At 34.1% G+C, this 27,696-nt stretch overlaps 1 protein-coding gene across 1 annotated transcript in view; it reads left to right on the top strand.

The window, feature by feature from the left end:
- The window catches only part of LOC125841314 (delta-1-pyrroline-5-carboxylate synthase), a 31,147-nt gene extending 5,352 nt beyond the window's left edge, over positions 1 to 25,795 (top strand). Inside the window, exons 7-20 of the mRNA XM_049520423.1 lie at positions 12,414 to 12,564; positions 12,644 to 12,808; positions 12,897 to 12,974; positions 13,341 to 13,430; positions 13,695 to 13,781; positions 13,904 to 13,990; positions 14,102 to 14,198; positions 14,303 to 14,406; positions 14,512 to 14,587; positions 18,240 to 18,390; positions 18,524 to 18,592; positions 18,960 to 19,026; positions 19,113 to 19,183; positions 25,443 to 25,795. Coding sequence (XP_049376380.1) covers positions 12,414 to 12,564; positions 12,644 to 12,808; positions 12,897 to 12,974; positions 13,341 to 13,430; positions 13,695 to 13,781; positions 13,904 to 13,990; positions 14,102 to 14,198; positions 14,303 to 14,406; positions 14,512 to 14,587; positions 18,240 to 18,390; positions 18,524 to 18,592; positions 18,960 to 19,026; positions 19,113 to 19,183; positions 25,443 to 25,524 — 1,375 coding nt within the window. The 3' untranslated portion in view covers positions 25,525 to 25,795. The remainder of the gene's footprint in view (positions 1 to 12,413; positions 12,565 to 12,643; positions 12,809 to 12,896; positions 12,975 to 13,340; positions 13,431 to 13,694; positions 13,782 to 13,903; positions 13,991 to 14,101; positions 14,199 to 14,302; positions 14,407 to 14,511; positions 14,588 to 18,239; positions 18,391 to 18,523; positions 18,593 to 18,959; positions 19,027 to 19,112; positions 19,184 to 25,442) is intronic.
- The last annotated feature ends 1,901 nt before the right edge of the window (positions 25,796 to 27,696 follow it).

Here is a 27,696-nt window from a genome sequence, read left to right as displayed (position 1 = left end):
GATGCTGCTTCATTCATTTTAGCATAAGTGCTTCTAAATAGAGGTAGTTCACAAAAAGGCACATGCATAAATAATGCCTCCATGATTCATGCAATATATATATATATATATATATTATTTTTTTCAAAACAAATTACAACTCCACACTACCAAAGACGCTTGATGAACCGGAGGCGAGCTAATGGTCCAATTTTGGAGGACCTTATCCGATCCAGTTGGTGGAGTTTGTTAAGGTATTGTTAAGAAAGTAGGGGGGGGGGGGGGGATAATTTGAGGTAGAGGGTTGGTAGTGTTAGGAGGTGTTTATGGGGATAGTTGCATATGGGTGTGTTGACGGGAAATGTTCGGGAATTGCAAATTCCAATGATGCAATGTAGGGAAAGTTTGTGAAGTGTTCATGGGTGAGGTTATCAAGTCCCTCACTTGGTGTAGTTCTCCTTTCAATATCTCCTGAAGTTGCTTTAGGTGAGCGGTTTGTTTGTCGTTCCGCGTATTGGTTCTTCCCTTCGAACTATTGAGAACTGCTTATCAGTTTTGCTGAATAAATCCCCTCAAATGAGAGTTCTTCCATTAAATAGAAAGAATTCTGATTTACATGCCTAAAAATCTGCTATATATCCCTAAATATATGCTATTCCTAATTGTAATATCTCTGAAAATATGCTACATTAATCTATGCTATCTCCTATCATCATTACACAAATATTTAGAGTTATAACATAGATATGTACATATATTTAGAATATGTCCAATCATGCTAACATCCCCCCTCAAATTGATGCCGGTGGATAAAAAAACGTCAATTTGCCTACCAGAAACTGATGACGTTGTGGTGCCATAGACTTTGTAAACACATCAGCTATTTGAAGATCACTAGATACATGTGGAAGAGTAATGACTCTCTTATCTAGAGAGAAGCTTCTCTGATATAATGACAGTCCACTTCAATGTGCTTGGTCCTTTCGTGATAAACTGGATTAGTAGCAATTTGAATAGCACTTGTGTTGTCAGCATGGAGAGGAGTGGGATTAGATTGAGGAAATCCAATTTCTGCAAGTAACCTACGAAGCCAAACAATCTCAGAGCAAGCAGTAGACATTGCTCGATATTCAGACTCAGTGGAAAATTTTGATACACGGTCTTGCTTCTTGCTCTTCCAAGATATCAAGGAATCTCCAAGAAACATGCACCAACCCGTGATAGAGCGATGAGTATCAGGACATCCAGCCCAATCAGAATCACTAAATGCATTAAGCTGAATCTCAGAACCACTAGGAAAGAATAATCCACGAGTAGATGTTCCCAAGAGATATCGAATGATGCAACGGACATCTACCAAATGTAGATGGGTGGAGCCTGCATAAATTGACTCACTTGTTGAACTGCAAAAGAGATATCAGGCCGAGTAATAGTAAGATAATTTAGGCTCCCAACTAATCGCCGATACAAAGTTGGATCAGGAAGAAATCTCCTTCCGCACGACAGTACTTTATATTCAATTCCAATGGAGTATTTATAGAGGAAGATTCTTGAAGACCAGCCAAAGCAATCAAGTCCTGAGTATATTTGTGTTGGTTCAAGAACACGCTTAAAGAATTATAATGAACTTCTAACCCCAAAAAGTATATAAGAGTACCAAGATATTTCATATGAAGAGAATCCTTAAGTTGCTGATGGAGGTTAGTGATTAGTGAAGAATCAGTTCCTGTGATAATAATGTCATTACACCAAAAGAAGAACACAACCTGCAGATGTTTTTCGAAGAAACAAAGACGAATCATATTTGCTCTGCTCAAAAGAGAATTGAAGCAAAGTAGACCGAAACTTGTCAAACCAAGCTCTTGGAGCTTGTTTTAATCCACATAAAGACCGCTTCAACTTGCATACATCTGATGTAGGTGATGAGAACAAACCAGGTGGGGGTTTCATATAGATATCTTCTTTGAGATCACCATGAAGAAAAACATTCTTGACATCCATTTGATGAAGAGGCCAATTTTGTGATGCAACAATGGCAATAATAGTTCGCACCGTAGTCATTTTTGCTACAGGTGCAAAAGTCTCTTCATAGTCTACACCATACTCATGTTTGTTGCCAAGGACCACCAATCGAGCTTTGTACCGATCAAGAGTTCCATCAGAATGAAGTTTAATTGAATAAACCCATTTACATCCAATTGGACGGACATTTGGAGGACAAGGAACAACGTCCCATGTGTTATTTTCTTTAAGAGCCAAAAGTTCCTCCTTCATTGCCTTTTGCCAACATTCAAGCTTGGAGGCTTGTGAGTAACCTATTGGAATTGAGATGGTGGATAAAGTAGAAGAAAAACCATATCGTTTAGGAGTTTGAGACACTCTAGTAGATCGCTGAGGAGACTCAAGAGGAGCAGACCTTGAAGAAATCTCAGATTTTGGTTGTGGAGCAGTCTCAGGTGGCGGATCTATTTCGGGATGGGGTAAAGTTGGCCGACGTCGTTCATACACAAATCCTGGTTTGAACCGCTTAGAAGACAATACAAATCCTGGTTTGAACCGCTTAGAAGACAATGACAAATCCTCAAAAGTAGGAAGAAGAGAGACGGAAGATGACTCAACATGAGTAGGAAAGAAATACTGATTCTCAAAGAAAATAGCATTTCTAGAAACATGAAATTTGTTAGAACTTGGATCATAACAAATAAAACCTTTCTGCGAAGTACTATAGCCCATAAAAGCACATTTAATAGACTGAACAAAGAGTTTATTGCGTTGAGAAGGAGGCAGGTGCACAAAACAAACACAACCAAACGTATGAAAACTATGATAGCTAGGATGCTTGTGAAAAAGACGATAATATGGAGACTCAAGATTTAACACTTTAGATGGAAGTCTATTAATCAAATAGATAGCAGAAGACAAAGCTTCAACCCAATATTTAGATGGAACAGAGGACTCAATCAATAAAGTACGAGTGACATCTAAAAGATGACGATTTTTACGCTCAACAACCCCATTTTGTTACTCAGCAACCCCATTTTGCTGTGGCGTATATGGGCAAGAGCGTTGTGATACAATTCCTTTCTCAAGCAAGAAATTATTGAATTCATGAGACATATATTCTCCACTAGAATTAGATCTTAATATTTTGATGCATGTGGAAAATTGAGTCTCAACGTAAGCCAAAAATTTCTTGAATATGAAAAACACTTCAGATTTAGATCGAAGAAAATGCACCCATGTAAACCGACTATAGTCATCTATAAATGTCACAAAATACTTGAAATAAGTATGAGAAATAACTGGTGAAATGCCCCAAACATCACTATGAATGACATCAAAACACTTTGCAGGACGACTACCAAAATTAGAAAAATGAAGAGTTTTACTTTTGCCTAATTTACAAGTAGAACAATCAAAGGAAGCAGCTGAAAATTGATTTTTATTTCCCAATAAACCAGAATTGGACAAATGAGACAACACAATAGAATTTGGATGTCCTAGACGTTTATGCCAAACCTCATTCTTAGTAGTGGTAGAAGCAAAACCTAGAACACGATGAATAGAGAAGTGTATAGGAAACAATCTTCCAACTTTAAGCCCCTTCGCGATTATCGTCCCCGACACCTGATCCTGCACAAGGCAACCATTACGAGAAAAATTCACATCACAATTGTTATCTACCAATTGGCCAACTGAAATAAGACTAGTGGAGAGCTTTGGTGATATAAAAACATTCTTGAAAGTTTCAGTACTATCCCCAACCTTAGTAATGGGTAAATTACTACCATTGGCAACCTGAATTTGTGTTGGACCATTATACTCACGGATGTTTTTGAGTATATTAGTTGAGTTGGTCATATGATTGGAAGCGCCAGAATCAACAAGCCAAAATTTAGATATTACCTCATTACCTTGCAGCCCCAAAGCTGAAAATGCTGGCGAGATCATTTGTTGTACCATTTCAGGAGTAAGAACTTGTCCTACTGAAGACGAGTTATCTGTAGTGGAACCATTTGTCCCAACTTGAAAAGCATTTACCCTACGGTTTTGAGGACATGTGGAACACTGTTTGATAATGTTTCCTTGTTGTTTACAGGAATTACATAACTTCTTGCCACAATTGCTAGCAATATGACCATATTTCTTGCAACTGTAGCATTGAGTTCTAGCCATATCCATGCCCTTTCCTTTCCCTTGAGTTGCAAATGCAACAATGACAACATTTCCTTGATGAAAAGCATTTTGTGTGAAGGGATGCTGCTCTTCACGAAGTAATTCCCTAAAACAGACATCCAACGAGGGAGATGGATCACAGTTCATCAAGTTGGAGCGAACACATTCAAAATCAGATCGTAATTTCATAAAAAATTGATCTCGCTTGCTTTGTTCATGAACTCCTTGAATGATGGAGAGTGATTCAGAAGGTATTTTAGCATAAATGATGTTGGTAAATTCAGCCCATAAGTTCTGAAATCCAGAGAAATAATCTTGAACAGAGAGACCTCCTTGAGAATACATATCAATTTCATGCTCCAACTGAAAGAGCCTTGCGCTATGGTTTTGGTTGTAAACCTTTTGTAAATAATCCCACATGGCCTTTGCTGTCTTGTATGACCTGAGATTAAGAACAATAAGAGGGTCAATTGACCCTAAAATCCATGTCATCACCCGAGCATCTTTAACCTTCCATTGACCAAGCTTTGTAGGATCGGTAGGAGTAGGATCGCTTCCATCTATATGTCCCCATAATTCTTTTCCGGTGACAAATAGTTGGAATTGAAATTCTCAGGCAAAGTAATTTTTTCCTGTGAAACGAACATGGAAGGACTCAAACTGATATGATGCCATATTAGTCAAGATAAGGAAGATAGAAATGCAATGATTCAAAATAACCAGAATGACCAAGACTAAGAATCCTAGATGCCCAAAATTCCAAGATACTTAGGACTAACTGTTGACTAAAAAGCAGTAAGCAGAACCAAAACTTCCAAAAAAAAATTCTGAAAGGAACCACAGATGAAAGACACTAAAAATCAAAGCACTGAAAAAGGCTCTAATACCATGTCAGTTTTGCTAAATGAATCCTCTCAAATGAGAGTTCTTCCATTAAATAGAAAGAATTCTGATTTACATGCCTAAAAATCTGCTATATATCCCTAAATATATGCTATTCCTAATTGTAATATCTCTGAAAATATGCTACATTAATCTATGCTATCTCCATCATCATTACACAAATATTTAGAGTTATAACATAAGTATGTACAAATATTTAGAATCTGTCCAATCATGCTAACACTTCTGTCTATGTTAGAATATTCGTTGTTGGGTCAATATCATCGGAGCTATTCATTCTTCTTTTGGATCTTAAATTGTTGTGTGATTCATCCCGTTTGATGATCATCACACTTCAAACCTCTGGTGGGGGAGAAATACGAAAGGTAAACCAATTGAAAAGAAAACAAAAGGTAAAAGTTAGTCTAAAAGCTTTTAGAAAGAATAAAGTAGGCATATTTTGTTAAATAAAGCATCGAATTGACACACAAACAATAATGTTGAACAAAGCGCATCCTAATATGCACATGACTTTGTTTTGCCAGAGGTAGGCCTAAGCTTTAGATAGTGATAATAGATTGATCCAAGTTTCAACACAATTCAGATTTAAAACAAATTTAAGCTTTCATTAATAGGGAGTGGCCTTATGTTACAACAAAAGAAATAAGGCTTAACAAGGCCTTAAATGGCTCCGACGAAAGTACAAAGATAGTTGCCACGAGGCATACCCTTGCAATAAACAACAAAGAAGTGGGCAACAAGTCATTGTTAGGGAATGCAAGAACAAAAGTGGGTGAAAATCCTAAAGTCAGGTTGGACAATCATCGTAATCTCGATCTCCCCGGATGTTCTCCGGATAGTATTCTTCTGGGTCATACTCCAGTAGTTCCTCCTCTGGGTCTTCCTCTATCTCTCCTCATTTTGAGTTGTACTCCTCTTTGGGTTTTACTTTGGTTCCTCCTCTGGGTTTTCTTCCATGTGGTCCTCCTTAACTAGTTGAGGTATTATCTCATTGACTAAACCTAGGACTACATGTCGGTACATGGAAGTAGTGAGAAACATATGTGGCTGTATTTGGCCGCATGACCTTTGTCTCCATTTTAACATCTCCATGTCTAGGACTCCTTCCAGGCTTGGCCACACAATGAGATTTCCTTCAACCAGTATATTACTCATTTTGTCCCATGTCTACCGTGATCAAGCCTAACCACTCTTCTTGGAACTCTTTGATTCTTGCCACATGCACCTCACTGTCTTAGCTGTCCTCTAATGGTGCCACAACAACATTCTTTGTGTCCAAATGGTGTGTCCTAGTGCCTCATCCTCTACTTGTGGCGCCAGAACATAATGCAGATTCCTGCAAAGTAGTCAGTGATTGGTTCTCTTTTGAAGAAATGATCTGCGACCCATATTTGTAGCTATAGGTTGTAGTCTTCAAAGAAGTTATACCAAAGAAAGTTGCGAATGTTTCTCTGCTAGGAGCATTGGGACATGCGTTACCTTCTCATTTTCTGCGAACATGTCAAGGATCATTTGCATGATGTTGATGTATCCCCTCGTCTCTTTGAAAAGATAGAAGGGCGACTGAGAAGGCCATAGGGGCAAATCGTCTCCCATTTCTCTTTTTGCCCTCGAAATCACCTCGATTCATGTGGTACTTTCTCGGCAGCCAAACCTCTAAAAAAGATAATCCAGTTTTACATAGCTTTTTTCAATGTTCCTCAAAGCTTGGCAAACTTTAGGCCAAAACATGTAAAAAAATTCCCTCCTGACATCGTGGACGAAAGTACTAGTGTCACAACCCAAAAATTTGGGTCGTGAGGGCACCTATCCTAACTCTCTTGGTAGGTAAGTCAATCCTTTGTCGAGACAGAAAACATAAAGTAAATGCGGAAGTAATTTTAAATAACAACACAATAATCTAAATCTCTGAATCTTTCATAATTAAATCAATGAACAGTAATCATCCCAGACTCAGAGTCACATGCACAAGAGCTTTCTATTACAAGGTAAAATGCCTAGTCTAGTACATCAGATGCCAAAAAGCTAGTAAGACAGAAATGAAGGTAAAGAGAGAATCGGGCCAAATCTCCGGACGCAAAGAGCTATAAATATACCCAATTTATAGTTAATGTTTGGTTAGTATATATATAAAAAGAAAAAGAAGATTTTTGTGAGCTATAACCAATCATCACTATGGTAAGTAGCTTTTGGTAATCACTTACTACCCCCTCCGTTTACTTTTACTTGTCCACTATTTCAAAAATAGATTTTCAGTTTCACTTGTCACTTTTAACATATCAAGAAATACAATTCTTTGTTTCCATGTTTTTCCTTACCATTAATTACTTATTTCCTAAATCATTTTCCAAGGTCTAATACTAAACATCAATTAATATGGGTATAATGGTAAAATACTCATATCAAATATTGTTTTATAGGGGGTAGGCAAAGTCCAAAGTGGACAAGTAAAAGTAAACGGAGGGAGTATATAAGAAATATTAATTAATGCGCAACATAGAATTCTATCTGCCAATCTGATCCATAAATAGTTCTATTTTATTATATTTTATTTTATTTTTAGATTGAACACTAATATAAATTGAAAAAGAAAAAAAAGATGGATACCGGCTGCCACAAGAAGAAATTAACTTACGAAAGACACATAAGAAGAAACAAAAGGAGAAAAAATAAAGTAAATTCTTAGTTATTTCATTTATTTAGATTTAATTAAATAAGTATGAATTTAAGAAGGAAAGAAAACTTTGACACATAAATTAACAATGTATAATTTATCAAAATGTCCTTAGGTTGTATCATTTACAATATTTCATGTCAATGTACACATGATCAAGTCATTGAGGACACTTGGAAAAGGTCAAGTTTTTAGAGTACATCTAAAGAACAAAATTTTAGTCACTTACTCTTGGCAAATTATAGCTGAAGAAAAATAAAACAACATATCTCATAACATGTATGTTGTCGTTAACCATTTTTTAGGAGCTATGGGATTAATGTCTTTATTTTCAAACCTTATAATACTAAAAAAAAATCATTTTTTAAAATTTGTTTTATTTATAAATCATTGAATTATTTATAAACCATTGAATTATCGTTTATCAAAATAAATCATTGAATTATTTATATATAAACCATTGAATTATCGTTTATCAGAATAGATCATTGAATTATCGTGATAAAACTTATTTCCTCAAATTAAGAAGTGTGAAGATCATACACTAACTAAAAGTACTTTAGCGAGTAATGTGAGTAGAAGCCTATTTAGGCTACTAAAGCTAATACATGCACTTATTTTAATATTACAGTAAGACATTCAAGTACTTTTATATGACAGGGGTTCCTTCTATTATTGAGTTAGGTTAATATGATTTAACATTCTTTGTTTTCAGGAACTTATATTTTAAAATTTTTATTATAATATTCAGCCATATTTTTATAAAATTTATGTGGAATTTTTAATTTTGTACCCCAGAGTAGATGTTTATTGACTTTTACCTTTTAAAAATAGATTTCACCTTGGACAAATTATTATTTAACTGATTTCTTGATGTTTAGAACTTTGCAATCAACTAAAACTTTTCATGTTATCCTTTTTCATTTGAATTTTGTAGAAAGTTCTAACATTTAGAATTTTAAAATCAATTAAGATTATTTTATATAGTTAAATCTCTCTATAACAATATCGTTTGCCCGAATATTTTTTGATTGATATAGCAGATTGCTGTTATAGAGAACATATAATATAGCATAACATAAAAAAGAATAGTTTACAAATAAAATTTATGACTACAGTGAAATATTATTGTATAGGGTGATTTTTATATAGAGGTTTGAAGGCATAAATTCTTTCCTTATGACTAACTTTTATGAAAAATAGCTTAATTTTATTGTTTTACATAAAATAATTATCTTAGATCTTGACAAACTAAGACCTAAATATTTTGTTCTCCCATTTAATTTTAAAAAAGATTTTTTTATTCTCTTGGGAAATGGAAATCATTTCTTCATAAATTAAAGTTTGGTAGAAAGTTATCTATTCACTTCATACATGATAACTAGAAATACTTTTGTTGTTTTTGTTTTAAAAGATGGGGCAACACAAAGGGGTTAAAAATGGGATTGAAATGATTTTCAATAATTTTATTAAGCATTGAGGGGCTTAAAATAGCCAATATAGAACACATAATCTGCATAGTGTTGAAATTTAAAACAACCTAAAATATCGCAACTACTCAAACAATTTAACTAAAATTCAAGTCATCTTAAACTAAACAACTTATTTTGCTAAAAACTGCTGCAGTAATTAAAAACATATTTTAGTTACCGTGTTAATGAAATAATATTCATTTTTTATTATTTAAATAAATATTTGCTTTTCTACCCTAAGGCAGAGGTAATGTCTGCATACATTCTACCTCCCCAAATCCCACTTTGTGGGGGATTGATTTGAAAATCAAATAACATCCATAAAGACATACATTACAATGGATATGATGTTGTTAAATAAATATCTGTTTTTCTTTTAACTTCAACAATTATTTTATAAAAATATATCTTTTTGTACATATTTTTTGTTTGTTGACGCGATACACGTGCAACGCACATACGCTAAAACTAAGGGCTACAAAGTAATTTAGTTTTATAAACTTAAGAGGTATATATATACAATACATACATGTAGTAATTGAAGATACCAAGAGAAATTAGTAGAAGGTAATAAAATAAATTTGTATCCTATAAATAATTTGCAAAACATATACCGTGTTTGGTCTTTGGCAAATAACTTGCCAACATTTGGGCCTTAAAGTCTGTTTGAATACTTTTCCTTTGAGATCTGAAATGGGCTAAGAGTGATTTGAGAAATATGTCCTTTTGAAATCAGTTGACTTGGGCCAAACCCCAAATTTGTTTTGACATACATTGCGTATCCATAAAGATCCCTTGGGTTGAACTTGTTAATAAATCAGATTTTAAAAATTTGGCCAGACATGGCCATTTTTTCATTGAGTCATAGGCGGATTCATGATTTGGAGGTTTTGGGTGTCACATTGTTTGGAACATAGACATGTTGCTATTTACACAATCCAAATAGGGTAAATATTTTATGTGATTACTGTTCTGGATGATTTTCCATGTTGTCAGTAGTATTTTTCCATGACTTCTTCATTTCCATTTTTTCTTTTCCCGTTCTTCTTTGGACTGTGTTTCCCTTGAGCTGAGGGTCTATCATGAACAATCTCTCTAACTCCAAGGTAGGGGTAAGGTTTGCTTACACTCTATCCTCCCCGGACCCCACTTTCTGAGATTACACTAAGTATGTTGTTGGGCTTCAGTTTGGGTTATTCGTCTTTTCGATTTATATAGGCAACTCGATAAAATGAAAAAATGAAATAATTACAACTTGGTGTACAACAAAAAATTTCAACAATATTACTAATATCATTAATACATATAATTTATTTATAAATGTACTCGATGATGTCATATTTTGGAAACACTCTATGATGCATAATTACTTATATTCATGAATATATCACGCTTTTTGTGATAAATTAAACAATCATTTATTAGTTTAGGAGGCATCTTATTTGTGTGCTTACATAAGTTGTTAATAAGTTTAAGCAAGCATATTGATTAGACATTACGTTTGAGTGTCACAAGGAGGAATTAATACATAGTAATAATCAGTTAGTATGAAATAGGAATCAAGATCGGCTTAGGAAGAAGCTCCAATAAGTAAACAGTTGAGGCTAAAATGAAGTAGTTTTTTTTTTTTTCAAAAAAAAAGTACGAAAAAGATTTGTAAAAAATAATTGTCGGAACAATCAAGAAATGAGAGAGTTCTGGGAGGATCTGTCACATTTTCAAACTTCAATCAAATCCAAAATATTTTATGCTTGATAAAAAGGAAAAAGAAAAGAAATCAATCAATTTAAAAGGACAATAAAGAATTAAGTTTAAATTTTTTACAATTAAGTCATAATTCCAAAAAAGATTATTTCATATCTCACACTACCTTAATGATGTGAGGTCATTGTATTTTGTGGCACATGTTTATATGTGAGGTCAGGTGTTACTGTAAACCAAAAAATGAAAAAGAGATTGGAGAAAAAAGAGGTTTTGTAATACACAGACAAATACAGACTAGAGAGATACAATTTTTTGAAAAAATAATTTACAAATAATAGGATCCACAACAGAAAATAGGAGAGTGGGAAAATTTAAAAGAAAGGAAAAAAGATGAGAGGGGCTGAGGCCTGAGAGCGGGGTCCACTTTAATCTAGGTGTCAAAGGTGTTATGGTTCCACGGGTAATAATCTTTTCCTTAAACTTGGAATACTATAAAAAAAGATTAGGAAGTGTGGTAAATGGGAATTGAACTCTGTTAAGATGTAAAACTTAACTTTGCCACTGGCTCCTCTTCACATTTCTCTAGGTGGCACGCCTAATAAATATATGATTTCCTATACATATAAACATAATTTCAACCTAGGCCTCCGCTGGCATGGCATCCCCACCCTTCTACATAGATCTGCCCCTGCATTGAGTGCCTAGAAAGCGTTTTAGGCCTAATCAGCACCTTAAAAATTCTGCAGAAAATTTATATTGAGCCCAAATTCTTTCAAGGCCAAAGTGGCCAAAATTTTAGCAATTGGAACAAAGGGCTTGTCTTTAAATCTGCAATTTAGCTCCTTAAAATCTGTTTGCTTGAACTCTCATTTTTGTCAGAAGGCAACCTGAAAACTTTGTTAGAAATAGTTGAGTTGTTAAAAGTCTTTCAGGTTTATCTCATTTATGAATGCAAATAAATTCTGGAAACATGCTAAAAGGAAGTTAATCGAAACCAAATGTTATAATCGAATTTAAGCTAAGCAACTACAACAGTTTAAGTTGCATGAACTTCTCAAAGAGATTATTCTATTATTCTACAACAGTCTTAATGAAGTTGCCGTTGAAAATGTCTATTACGGAGCTTAGCTAGCGAGGATAACTATTCAATGAAGAGCTTTCCAAGGTGTGACTCAGTTGATGAAACTGGATTAAAAATCATAGGAGACCACGATCTGAAATCCCGCAGAGGCCAGCTGGACACAGTTACCTTACCCTAAGTATGTATTGGTGGGATGATGTAAGTACTCAGTTAAATAGTCACAAGGTGCATGCAAGATGGTCCAACACACCACTGTTATTTAAAAAGAAAAGGGGTGTTAGCAGGACAAGATGGTGGCAGTAAATGGTTAGGTTGAAAAGGAATGCAATAAATTACTCATTTTTCATTGTTTCTTGCTCACTTTACCTAAACTTGCTACTGATTCTCTCTCTCTCTCTGACTGTGCACTTTCATGGGAATAAAGTGGCTTTGCGACAGATAACATCATTAAAGTGCTGCATGGGGAACGTATCGGCACCCTCTTTCATTGTGATGCCAATAAATGGGCCTCAATTGGAGAGATTGATGCTCGTGCGATGGCAGTTGCTGCAAGGGAATGTTCCAGACGGCTTCAGGTATATTTAGAGGGGCATCTGGCTATAACATTTTGTATGCTGCAATGGATGTGACTATATATTTTTTGTTCACCTCCAGGTACTGTCTTCCCAAGAAAGGAGTAAAATATTGCAGGATATAGCTGATGCACTGGAAGCAAATGAAAAGGCAATCCTCACTGAGAATGAAGCTGATGTGGTTGCTGCTCAACAGGCCGGATATGAGAAGTCTTTGATATCTCGGCTGGCTTTAAAGCCAGGAAAAGTAAGAGCTTGCTCACTTATGCAACTTAGTCTGAGTGATCATGTACCTTTTTAATACTCTTGCTGAAATTGATACTCCTTTTTCATAGATTTCTAGTCTTGCAAACTCAGTTCGTGTGCTTGCTAAGATGGATGAGCCCCTTGGTCGCACTTTAAAAAGAACGGAGGTGAGTAAATCAGATCAAATATAAGTGGCACAGGTAGTTTTTACTGACACGAGGAACAAACAGATTGTGAAGGAATCTTTTGAAGTACCTCTTTATAGAAAACCTTCTGCACTATCAGACGATTTTAGTGGGTATTATACTATCACTATGTCCAGTGACAATTACACTGAATGGTATACCCAAAGATATTTTTGTGGTTGTTTAGTTTCTTGAGTCATGTAATGAACGGGCAGACTTGCTGGAAGATTGGGAGAAATCGAGATGTGGATTTGTAACTTACAACTTTCATTGATCAGTGTTCAATTATTAGCCTTTAATTTCAGAATGGGATGTTGATTTGATCTCTGGAATGTTGTCATCGTTCAGGTTGTTGATGGATTCATCTTGGAGAAATCATCAGCTCCGTTAGGTGTTCTATTGATTATTTTTGAGTCACGACCCGATGCACTTGTACAGGTATGCAATGCTGGCAAAGTTGATGTTTCCCACTAACAGAGACTCTGCTGCATGCCTTTTACTTTCCCCCCTTCCCAATATGAATTAGTAGGGTTCACTTTTTAGTAGTTATTCAACACGTTTTTGTTACTAGTAGTGGGGATAATGATGACCGACATGTCACTATATGTAAACTTATGGAATTCTCTGCATGCTTGAAGTGCCCATCCTTGGATTATACTTTTACCGTTCACAAACTCGTTGCAATTTTTTTTGCATGACTAGATAGCTTCTCTAGCAGTCCGAAGTGGGAATGGACTCTTGTTGAAAGGAGGAAAGGAGGCCAAAAGATCAAACGCCATCTTACACAAGGTTTAACTGATAGTATTATGTTCTCATACCCTCTATACTGGAGGTTCACATTCTCTTCATTTCATGACAACTTTGTCACCTTCTCCCCTTTTTTTTCTTTTTTTTTCTTTTGTGTGTGTCAGGTGATTACCTCAGCCATTCCTGTAAGTGTAGGTGAAAGGCTTATTGGACTAGTGACTTCTAGAGAAGAGATCCCTGAATTGCTTAAGGTGCCTGCCAAATTTCTTAGGAAACTTATATTATATCTCTGTTTCGTTTTCAAGAAATCATGACCTACATTACACATGATTTTGGTTCTTTGTTTTTTTCCTGTATTGCAGCATGATGATGTGATTGATCTTGTCATCCCAAGAGGTAGCAATAAACTTGTTTCTCAAATCAAGGCATCAACAAAAATTCCTGTTCTAGGCCATGCTGGTAATTATGTGTTACTTGAATGTTAATTACGTGTACATGCTTTCTCTGCTTTGATATCAAGGATTCTGTTCCGATGATGAGAAAGTCACTTTGTTTGCTTCCAGATGGAATTTGCCATGTTTATGTTGACAAGTCTGCTGACATGGATATGGCAAAGCGCATTATTGTGGATGCAAAAACCGATTATCCTGCAGCCTGTAATGCGATGGTAGTTTCTTATACCTTTTTGTAAAGCAGTGTCCAGTATTTAACTTCAGTAGTTTATTGTTTTCTTCTGTTTTTGTGAATTTTTTTTCATTGCTTTCCCTTATAGGAAACACTTCTTGTGCATAAGGATTTGGCACAAAATGGAGGTCTTAATGATCTGAGTGTGGAACTTCAAACAAAAGGTATTTTTTTTTTGCAAACTCCTTCAATAATTGAGCTTCTACATGAATACTTAAGTTTCTGAGATTTGGGTGCTGGTGTCCGAAATGAGTGGATCTAGAGATGGATCCTTCATAATCTACTGTCAAAAGAAACTGAACATGATTATTGCATCTGTTCATTCCTTAATTTGACAATCATAGATGTAATTTTAAGATCTGGGGGAACGGATCCTGTAATGTATACGGATACGCGGGTTTGGCTAAAAATAATTCAACTATCTAAATTAGATATGCCTAAATTATGGTGGACTATTTGGAAGGAAAGGAATGCATAAATTTTGAGAGCAAGTTTGAATTTGTAATTATTATTAAGTACAAACGCACTTCCTTACAGTTTTTATGGTGTTACATGGCTATTGCAAATGATTTAGTGGTCATGATAGACTTCTTGAGTTCATTGCGCATTCAGCAGTAACGTTGACCTATAAATATCTTTAAAGCATCTTCTGGTTGATGACTTTTTCATACAAATATCTTTTAACAATAAAAAACTATATGCCTAAATTATGATTTCACCCCAGCTTTTGTTTTGATTTCAGAAATCATTGCATCTCTCTCGAATGTCTTTATCAATTTTGGTTATAATACCCAAAATCGATTGACCAAATCTGTTATGGTCCCTGTTATGGATCTAGTTATGGGACGCTGCAAGATAAAATCTAAAGTTTTCTTCTTACGACCTATGGTGCTGGTTCATTAAGAGAGAACCTGCAATCTCTTGAGTTAAAGTACTCAAAAACTGAAATTACTTTTCTGCTTACCTTTTCTGAGACAAACAAATAGTTTAAATACAACACTTAAAAAGATAACTACCCCTAGAAACTAGGACATGACTTCCTAACATTACTGGAATGAAAAACTGCACTATTACAGGAGAATAACTACTACTAAAAGGAAATAACTACAGCTAAAAAGAAATAACTAATGCTGTAACTATTGGATGACTAATGAGTGATAACATTACTCTCCTCCTTCAAATCGCGCTTGTCCTCAAGCGCCAAGTGCGGTGAGAAATCTACTGTCTTGGATTGATGACCTCGTCTAAAAAGTCAATCCAGAATAATTTCTTGCATTGATGACCTCGGGTGAATGGTTCATCACAATTGAAACAAAGTCCCTTAAGTCGCCTTTCCTCCATTTCAGATTTGGTCAGTTTCTTCACAAATCTGGCATGTTGAGGTGAGAAATCTGCTGTCTTGGATTTGCAAGCATCTAACGATTGCGAACAAACGGGTTGTTTCTTGCGTTCATAAAGTCGAGATAAACTCATCGCCGTAGCCAAATCTGGAGGATTATGCAACTCAACCTCAATTGCTATATAATCAGTAAGATCACGGATATAGAGTTCAATTTTTTGCGACTGAGTGAGTGTACCAGCCCGCGAAATTAACTGCTCAAACTTTTCTTGGTAATTTGTCACAGACCCGATCTGTCATAACTTACCCAATTCTCCCAATTTCTGACTTCTAATTGGTGGCCCAAAGTGAAGGTTACATTGACGTTTGAATTCATCCCAAGATGGTTGAGGCATATCTATCTCTAGTTGAAGAAACCAAAGTTGTGCATTGCCTTCTAAATGAAAAGAAGCAAGTCCAACCTTTTCTTCTTCTGGAGTTTGTTGGTGTCGAAAGAAGTGTTCACATCTGTTCAAACATCCCAAAGGGTCCTCTTGGCCATTAAATCGTGGGAAATCCAACTTTGTATGTCGAGGAATGATGAAACTTCCTCCTACTTCTGATCCCGACCAACCTACCACTTTATTTTTTCCCTTCCAACCGCGATTCTGACTTGTATTTTCATTTGAATCAGAATCAACCTTAGAATTCTCCAAATCCTTTGCGAGTGCATCCAAACGAGCATTTATTGCTTCCTGTCTGGCCAAATTGGCTGCACGTTCTTCGTGGAACAAATTCACCAATTGTGCTAGTTGATGTTGAATTTGGTCTCTCATAACTCCCCTCTTTGATACCAAGTTGTTATGGTCCCCTGTTATGGATTTAGTTATGGTCTATGGGACGCTGCAAGATAAAATCTAAAGTTTTCTTCTTACAACCAATGGTGCTAGTTCACTAAAAGAACCTGCAATCTCTTGAGTTAAAGTACTCAAAAACTGAAATTACTTTTCTGCTTACCTTTCTTGAGACAAACAAATGGTTTAAATACAACACTTAAAAAGATAACTACCCCTAGAAACTAGGACATGACTTCCTAACATTACTGGAATGAAAAACTGCACTATTACAGGAGAATAACTACTACTAAAAGGAAATAACTACAGCTAAAAAGAAATAACTAATGCTGTAACTATTGGATGACTAATGAGTGATAACAAAATCCCACACCCACACACATGTCGTGTCGACACGGTTGCGGTACCAAAAGAGTCCGCACAACTTAGATGAATACTATGGGGTCTTGACTTGGGAGTAGGGAGTAAGAAATTGAGATCACTTTCTTAATCTCAGTTTAGCTTTGAGTTGCATCACCGACAAAAACACTCTTGTTATTATATCTCATCTATAATTAACAGGATACACAATCTACATTATGTTTAAAAAAGATATGTTACATGTTCTGTTCCTTGAGTATTTCATTCAAATCTTCTGTATCTCCTTTGTTGTTTCAAACTTGATTTATGATACATATCAAGTAAATCAAATATTATGTAAAGTCCATCTCAGTTGTCAAAATCCGTGAGTTACTGCATACCTGATTAGCTTATATTTTCTGATTGCTCCATGGTCGCCTCACACTTCATCCCTTGTATGCTCTGACGTGTTATCCATCTTTGTAGTTCTCATCTAGTATGACCCCCTTCCCCCCCTTTGTCTTTACATCCAAGCTTGTACTTAGGATACCCTTAAGCTGTCCATCTTGTATATGCAACCTCTGCCATCTCATGATTGCTGCGAGACTTAACAGGTTTATGGTTATCATTATTCATTTATTAGCCTATAGATAGCTTTATGATATTATGGAAGTTACTAATGTTACTAGTGTTTCTATTTATAGTTTCTAATTATCAATGTGACTTTCTGGTCTTGTGAACTTTTCATCATTGAGGCTAGAAGTGGTTAATAATATTTGGATTACTCATGAACATGTTCAAGATGCTTTGTGGATAGCTAATCAATGTAATACTAGCTGCATACAAGGCACTAATTGTGAGCTGTAGTTTTAAAGCATTATCTTTTTTTTTTTTTGAGAAGTGTACTATTCCTCAAGTCAAGGAGAAAGAGCATGTGGATCAAATATGGAAAACAAAGGAAAAATCTGTGTCCTTTCTCTCAAAAACATCAAAATGATCTTCAAAAAGATCACGTGGAATCACACACAAACAACCTGGACAAAAAAAGAAGTGACTTGGACAAGAAGAAACGAAGTATTTGCTGATAACTCAAACCAATCAATTGAATATCGATTAATACATAATAGATTGAACACTATTTGAAAACGGCTCTATCCTAAGTTTTAAAATATGGTAAATGCTGACTATCTGCAACCATTACTTTTAACGAGAAAAGTGATGCTGACTATCCTCAACTTGTTTGGCCTTGAAAGAACAGTTTAATTAGATTCAAGACGTGTTATCTGATGCTTGCCTCTTTGCCAGGGGTTTCTTTATATGGTGGACCCAAAGCAAGCTCCCTGCTCAAGATTCCAGAGGCACGTACATTTCATCACGAATATAGTTCACTAGCTTGCACTGTGGAAGTTGTTGAAGATGTATATGCTGCGATAGATCATATACATCAGCATGGAAGGCATGTTATGTTTGCCTAATTTTTTTTTAATAGGATGCATTATGATTTTTTTTTTTAAAATTACTTCATATTGAAGCTCCAGTTCCATGCAAACTTTTGCAATCCTTATTTTGTTACACCCAACTCATTGCAGTGCCCACACTGATAGCATCATTACCGAAGATCAGGAAGTTGCTGAAGTTTTTTTACGTCAGGTTGACAGGTATATTTACTGGATTACTTTATCTTATCATTCTTATGTTTTTCAACTCATGAATAGTTTCTTCAGTCTGATAGACTAACTACCTGTTTGGATTGGCTTTTCGATTTTGACTTATAAGACAAAAGCCATAAGTTGGAAATTCTAACTTACGACTTTTGGCTTATTTTTATCATTTTAGCTTAAAATCAAGTGCTTATAAGCACTTTTTAATTTACCCAAACACTTCAAAAGTGCTTAAAAACACTTAAAATAAGGCAATCCAAACAGGCTGTAAGTCCTCTGGCATTTCATTAGTTCCCATTAATAAGTTTTGCTCATTGTAGTTAATCATTTTGTGGGGGGAATACATTTGATTTTCACTTTTCAGTGCTGCTGTATTTCACAATGCAAGTACAAGATTTAGTGATGGATTCCGCTTTGGACTTGGTGCAGAGGTATATAATCTGTCAGTGATTCCAAATTATCTTTTGGCATTGTAGTTTCATATTTATCTGTATCTTGCTTGCTTTTGGGTGAATAGGTGGGCATTAGTACTGGTCGTATTCATGCTCGTGGCCCAGTTGGAGTTGAAGGATTGCTAACAACTAAATGGTATGTGTGCTATCAACTGTTTTTTTACTTCAGTTCCTCTTCTACTTCTTTCTGGCTTTAAGTCCTACCTGGAAAGCTACCACTCTTGAGAGTTTGCCTTTTGAAACAACAAAACTGTTTCTTCTCAATTCTCTTTGGCGACTCATATATCTCTTATGATAAAAGAGAAAATGGAAGTAAAGAAGATGATGTAGTCGAAATGAATTCTCTCAACTTGACCTAGATACCATTTCTTTCCTATAGGACATATCCTTCAGCTTTATTGCATTTGCTACAACTTCTTAATTATATTTTTGTCTGTCTGCATCATGAACTTGGTATTACTTCATTACAGGATCACATGTGACTGACTGCCCACACTTAGGTTTTTTTCTTGACCAAACCAGTCTTTTAGACCTAGTGCAGCAAGATCACAGTGCATATCCAGTCTGCATTCCTTTTCCCGGTTGTTTTCCTACTTGGCAAGATTCAGGTGCCTCTGTTTCTTAGTATCATGGCACTACTACCCCTGTAACATCTATTCACATGTTTCGACATCCTGCCAATAATGATTCCGCCATCTCATCACTTACTGCTCTTCTTTTCTTTTGCCCCCTTTCTGAGTACATCGTTCACATTCGACTATTAGCTCAAATCCACAATTACCTCCTCCTTGGTAACATGTACCTCATTTTGCTACCATCTTCTTTCTCGAGTCTCATACCTTACTAACTGATACTGTCACAATCTCTCTTAATGGTTGAGGTCAACGCTCTAGCCTCGAGATTCCGATCCGTTGCTTGAACATCTAGTACGTACATGGTTTTCTAGGAACTTCACATTCACTTGCCACCCTAAGCTCGATCGTACGGAGTGGAATGATTCATGAAAGCATAGTTCTATTGCATGATTTTGAGTATGAAAGAAAGGTAAGTTTTCCTAAATGTCTGTGTAGCCTCCCCCTTGTAGATGTGGTCGACAACAAACCAATAAAAAGGACTCTACTGAACACGATTTAATTGACTTCGTGGGATACATAAACCATGAACCTAGTGCTCTAATGGTAAGTTTGTCACACCCTAAAGCCTTGGTGCGCCAGACTGGCACTCGGTGCCTTAACTTGACCGAACGGACCAACTAGTCATGAATCATAGAAACTTACATAAACATGAAACATATGTATACATAGAGAAGTCTTTGGGCCTGAAACATACAACTGACATAAGACCCAACTGAAACATGAGTCATAACATCTGTACATACATGACAACATCAACACAGGTCTATGAAGCCTCTATAATAATCTAGGACCTGTAGGAAGTGTCAGGACAGGGCCTGACCTTCTCAAATCTCTATATACAATTCATGGATACTAGATTAAAACCCAGGTAGTTGCCAAGATGAAAACATGTTTCACTTTCATTAACAAGCTCTCTTGCCATTTCCAAAATTCAGTCATTTGAAAATTCGTAGTAAAATCCTCTATTCACAAAATAACTTACTTTATGCATATAATTCTGATTCATGGTGTAGCTTACACCCATTCGTTGGAGTACTCCCACATTTGAAATTACAATTCAAGCTTTTAAAACATTTAATGAGTATGTCTTAGAAGATTAAGCCTCAACTTACGTCAGCCTCCGAGCTCAAATTTGAGTTCTGTCCCACAAGCTGTCAACAAGTCATATTCTAACATATAATATGGGTTTGACAGATTTCAATTACGCTTGACAAGCTCAATGCATCAAAATTGGACTAAGCCCTAATTCATCGTTTCCCAAAGCCATGTTCTAGCGTGGAGTCTTAACTCACTCATTCTATTTTATACTTCCAATGGCTCATAAATAACTAATGGGATCATTTATGACTATCCAATCTATCACCTCAACCACGAAGACCCTCTTCACCTTCCTTGTTTTTAATGTACATAAATGGATTTTCACCATTCCACCATCCAACCATTAGTTAAGTACATTCAGTACTCTTAGGGGTCGTTTGGTACAAAGATTAATAACACAGGGATTAGTGGAATTAGTAATGCAGGAATTAGTAGTGCAGAGATTAGTAAATGTAGGGATTATTTTTATGAAGTGTTTTGTTCATTGTTTTCCACCTCATCTTGTGTTTGGATTAAAACTCTATAAAAAGTTTCTTTCCAATTATACTCTTGTGTTATTATGTAATTGGATTGAGGTAGATAATTGCAGTGACAATATTATTTTTTACGACCTTCTAACTAGCTAGGAGAAGAACTTTTTCGTTCTCATGTGTGCTATTTTTTCACTTAAATTATTTGAGGATAAATATTTGTCATCTTAATAAATTGATCACTCACAAAATGTCAATTTTTTGAATTTAAAAAAGATAAACCAGCTACTTATAAAATCGAAAAGATGTAAACAATAGTAAAATTGAGTAAACTATCTACATTTACACATAAAAATTGCAAGTTATAGTTTTAATATATATGCAATTTTATAAATTGTTCAAAATACAAATAATTAGAAAACCACACAAATATATATATATATATATACACACACACTAGAAACATCATGTGGTGTTATATTTTCCTTTTTAATTAATGTTAAACAACTCACATTTCAAATATTGTATTGATTTCTATTGGATTTATTTAGTAACAAACAACCCTCTCTAAATAATTTGTAAGTTAATTTATTTAAATAAATTTACTAGTACAAATATAAAACATAAAATCAAGAAAATGATTAAAATGATTTGAGGGATAATTTTGTCTTTATATAGACTTATCCCATGGTATTAAATCCTATGTATTACTAATACCTCCAAATGGAAGGTATTAGTAATACATCCTCTAATACCATATAGGGTGTATAACTAATTCATGGATTAATTATACATAGGTCTAAATTCTTACCAAACATAGTACTAAATAGGCTTAAGTCATCAGTGGCCCCTTAAAGTTGTTCGCATAATTGAACACTTTTACTAAGTAATACTAAAATTCTTCCAATTGAACACTTGGCCGGTTAACAATTTTTAACTGATCTTAAAGGATGCCTTACACCTTCCCTTTAGGCTTAAGTCATCAGTGGTCCCTTAAAGTTGTCCTCAACAAAGACTAGTACCTACTGAACACTTTTACCAATTCAAAAATTGTTCCTATAAGTCATTTTTTGATAATCAACAAAATATATGAAGAGTGTGTGATACACTTGCGGTGACGTGGCAAAACGGCTAATTAAAAAATAACATGTTGCACTGGGTCCCGAAAATTATAAAAAAAATTTTTGTTTAAAATTATTTCAAACACTTTTTATATCTAATTTTTTTTAAAAGAAAAAGAAAAAAATGAAAATGTCAACCTATTCTACCCAACCCCACCCCTACCCAACCCCCTTTCATCTTCATCTTCATCTTCTTCCCAAAACACATTCTTTCTTAAATCACAAAACCTAATTCTTTTCAAATAACTTGAAGATTAACTTTTAAAAAATATATATACATTTTCATACTAAGAGTGAAGAAAGAAAATTTTGCCGGCGGTTATTCATTTCTACATCGAAGACAAAATGAAATTGATAGCTCAAAAATTAATTCTTTCAAATTTTTGAATATCATTTTTGATAAATTTAATGGGTTTATAGATGAATTTGAGTAAATATCTTTGTTCGAATATTGTGATAAACAAATATTGGCAAACTTTTTTTATACGTAAAAATCATTTATCTTCTTTCTTCTTCTTCATATTTGTTCCTTATTTTTATGAGATTTGAAATAAATCATACGAACTTTCAAATTTGAATCTTCATAGTTGATTTTCATTTATCTTCATAATTGGAAGAAATAATATTCTTATTTTTATAAAAAAGAAAGAAAAACAATGTTGGAGCTAAAATGAAGAAAATTTTGCAAACTAAAGTATGAAGAAGATGATAGGTAGGGAGTGGAGTCCTTTTCTTTTTTGAAAAAAGTGTAAATGAAAGAAGAAAAATGTTTTTAAGTTAATTATAGTGCCAAGTGTCAATAAAAGAAGAAAAAATTTCAAAAAGACACTATTTTGAATCTTTTCACGCGCTTTAGGGAAGTGCAAAACACATTTTTTGCCATATCAACGTTGTGTTTAATAGGTACATGTTTTGAACAATTTAGGTGTTCAATAGGTACAAGTCTTAATTGAGGTGTCTAAGTGAATTATGTGGACAACTTTAAGGGGCGGTCGATGACTTAAGCCTACTAAACAATACCATACATAATACATGGACTATTTCTCCTAATACTCCCTACCAAACGACCCCTTATAGCATAACAACACTAATATATTAAGCCCACGAGTTGGAATTGTTTTTAGGGGTCTTGGTGTGGCTGTGGTGGATAAGAGGAGTTAATCCCAGGATAATTTTGAGTGCACTTCAATCCATTGTTTGGTTGCAAAGGTTGGGATAACTTATCACATAATTAACAATTAGTCCTGGGATAAGTTATCCCTCCCTGGGGTGGAATAGTAATCCTACGATAACTTATCCTGAGATAAAATATGTAAAATAACAAAAATATCCCCCTTAAACTCTCTTTTATACACTACTTTACATTCATGTATATTAACATAATTCTTAACAACATTTATAATAACATTCACAATCTTAATTATTCGTTATTTTTATGATAATATATTTTTCTATTAAAAAATTACATTTTATAAGTACAATTTTTATTTATGAATATATTATAAGTTGAATTTATTTGCCCAATTCTTATGTTCATTTATATTTTTATTTCTCCTAAAATGTATACTCCACTACTAAATTGCATATTTTTAATTAAATAGTTTATTACTCTCTTAAAAATGATCTTTTATATATCAATTAAATTGTAGCTAACTTTAAAATGTAGAGAACTTCAATAATAAAGTTTCTTTTACTTTAATAAACTTAAAATATAAGTTTTATTTTTAAGCTAAATAAGATGAAAATTTATTTTTAAGCTAAAAAAGATGAAAATTTTATTTTTAAGCTAAATAAGATGGAAGTTTTATTTTTAAGTTAAATAAGATGAAAGCTTAATTTTAAAAACACACGTCACAATCATGGAAATGCACATACAAAAATATTTAAGCTAAAATAAGATGGAAAATTTGTTTTTAAGAATGAATAACTAAATCTTGCAAAGAAAATGTAAAAAAAATTTAAATAAGGTGGATGGTATTTTTGTAAACAAACAACTTATTCTTAGAAATTATGCCATGAATATAAGTTTGGTTATGACAAAACCAAACAAGCAATTATAACTACTCCTAGCATAGCTAATCCCAACATAACTTATCCCACTATAACTAATCCCAACATACCAAACGACCCCTTAGAGTTCAAATCTCAAAATCTTACCCATAGGTTATTGGTGGAATTTCCTTTGAACTTTTCAAATTCATGATATTGATATTAATATCATGATAAGGGAGTGATATAATGCATTTATAACGTCTGAGCAGTTGGCAAAAGCACTGAGCATGCTTTATTTCGTGGTCGCACTGCCTGATTTTCCCTCTCGGAAGTTTTTCTTTCTCGTTTACCTTTCAGTACACGTTTGTATGAGTGTTCAAATGACAAGTGTTTGCACTAGACTTCAAGGGCACAACTTTCATTCATAATATCATGGCCGAATTTCTTCTAGATTAAGAGATGTACACCTTTGAAGTTACATTTGGATGTCTTTATCCATTATCATTTCGAACCTGCTCCAAACTTTTGTTCTGAATTTTCGAACATCCATATAGCTTTTCAAGCAGAAGATTTGGATATTATACTCCTTCTCAACTTGTCAAACACTCCTATGCACAATTTAAAACTAGGTGTGGACATAATACGTAGCGAAAATTTTCCACAGCTTTGTCATCTCTACCATTAGTTTAGGGTTTAACACCAAAAATGTCTAATTTTTGTATATTTTTGTTTAGTGATATACATCTAAGGACAATAATTGTCCAACCCGTATATATTAAGGGCCATATTATCAATACTTCATCACCAACATGAAATGAAAACAATAAAAAAGATCAGAGGCATGAGTTTGCCATGGTTTTACTGTGTGTCTTGTATGTGCAAAAGGAAGAGTTTATTTGCTGTTTAAAATCTATACCAAGTTCTAGAGTCCAGTACCTATTTGATGCTGAAATGAGTTTTCTTCCTTCAAATTTTCTTAAGCTTGTTTACTTATTTTGATTGGGCGTAAGAATTAAATATTGAATTTTATTCTGCATTTTGGACATGAGTTATTTACCCAATGCTGCAATTTTGTATAGGCTTGCAAGGGGAAGTGGACAAATTGTTGATGGTGATAAATCAATTGTGTACAGTCACAAAGACCTTACTCAGCAAGGGTGATTGTCCAGTTGTGTATTTAGGAAGATTTTGTAAGGTGCTATTGGATGGTGGGTAAAGCAGGTTTGGTGCTTACCCAAAGATTTTCTGTATGTTCCAGCCATGGAGATAGATTGACTTGTGATCATTTGCATACACAGGCCAAACACTCTTAATATTATTCTGTATTATTTAACATAGTTATGTTGTTACATAGGTTTTAACTTGCAGCCTAATTTGTCCAATTATAATAATATCGAAATGTGTGTTCCAAATAATTAAAAAAACGTTTCATTTATATAAATGTCCTGGCCAACTTGCAATTTTTCTTCTAGGACTATGACCGCTGTGAAGGAAATCAATAATCTTAAATCTTGTATAGGAGAAAAGCAAGTAATAATTTAGAATTGAAATGCTATCAATTTATTACTCAAAAGAAACAATCAAGAGAATCTAGAAACTAATTTAATTAAACATTAAAATATGAGATACAATACAAGGTAGAAATAGAAAGAGAAAATACATCAAATCTTCCCTAAACTTGACAGTAAAACTTATTTTAGCACTTTAACTACACAAATGTCTATTTACCCTCCTAATCTAATATGAAATGAATTAAATATCATCCTAAAAATATAGTAGTGACGATCTCACAATGAGAAGTGTATTATGTAAAGGTAAAATGCTAAAGTAAATTTTACTGCCAAGTTCAAGGGGAATTTGATGTATTTTCTGAAATTGAAACGAACTCAGTAAGATAGTTCAAGAGAGGTTCAATATGGTGAAAAAGGATAAACCTATAAATCACAAGTGTGTTCGATATTATCTTTCAAAGGTAGCTGATGAAATAAGAACCCTAAAGAGGAGGGGTTAGTTTCAAATACATACAATAAAGTAACTAGTTTACAATAACTATTTATGTATAAAATAGCCAAAAGTCATAGAAAGTATATATTGACTATACAATATAGCTTACTTATACATTTTCTATACATTTTCTATACATTATGATACACTCAAAAATCTGAATATAGTTTAACTATATATGAAGTATACATTGACTATTCAATCTCGATTAACTCAAAATCACTTCTAAACGTTCCCTAATTTTAGATATAAAATTCTCTCAATGTTTCAAGTCTTTTGAGATATAATTCGCTCAAAATAATTCACATTTGCAATATGTCGATTTTTTTTTATTTCTTAAAAAAAGGAGGAGAAGAAGAAGATACAGAAGAAGAATGACAAAGAACACTACTTATTTTTTTAAGTGGGCTATTCAAACAAATGAACATTTTGTCTAATTTTCCAAAGAGTCTATTCATACTAGGAGTAGTTATTCTAATGGGTCGACATAAATACTCAAAATACACTTCTATGCTTGAAATTAGCACTGGGTTTTGTTCTTTTATATACCCACTTAAGTATATGTATAAAATTTAGGAATCATAGTTTTAATATGAAATTACAATATATTCCTATTTAGTTTGTAATTACATTGATCCCTGAAAAAGTAACACAATTCGGATACATTAAAAAATAGCACGAATACATTAAAAAATAAACGTCATATATTTTATTGTTGCGCTTTAATGGATAACAAAAACGGAAAATACCTTAATTCATGCAAATCAGTTTCATCCTTAATGTCAATGATAGAAACATGATTCCCAAAATAACAAACCAAATCAGAATTCAAAAATTCAAATCATGTTTGTTTTCTTCCCTGTTTCAAAGAAGAAATATTCAAGTGAGAATCATTTTTTTTGTTGTGAGTTTGATCAGATACATAATGAATATCTCAATTTTGTTGATGCATTCAAGAGTATGGGAGAGTGAGGTTAAATATGAAAGATACATGAGTGATGGGATAGTGGTTGGTGAAAATGTTTCCTTCATGAATCTAGTTTCAGCCATTGCGGTTGAGTTGAATATTGATGAGTCAAGAAAAAAAATTGAAATTCGATACATTGTAGAAGGAAACTCCTCTACAATGAGTACAAGGAATGATATGGGAGTAAAACTGTACGTAGAGGTAAAGAAACGCGAGGTTGGATTCGGTATGTATCACCTCTGTATTGATACAACTGATAAGGATGTTGACGATATAGAAAGTTTTGATGTGTCGACTGGTGCAATCGTCTGTGTCGAAGGTGCTGAAAAGGATACACGTGCTCTCAACTTGGTATAATAAAA

The sequence above is a fragment of the Solanum stenotomum genome, chromosome 10 (genome assembly GCF_019186545.1).
Source record: "Solanum stenotomum isolate F172 chromosome 10, ASM1918654v1, whole genome shotgun sequence".
NCBI classification, from domain to species: domain Eukaryota; kingdom Viridiplantae; phylum Streptophyta; class Magnoliopsida; order Solanales; family Solanaceae; genus Solanum; species Solanum stenotomum.
The sequence above is the reverse complement of the archived record's forward strand: the minus strand, read 5'-3'. Positions and strand labels throughout refer to the sequence as shown.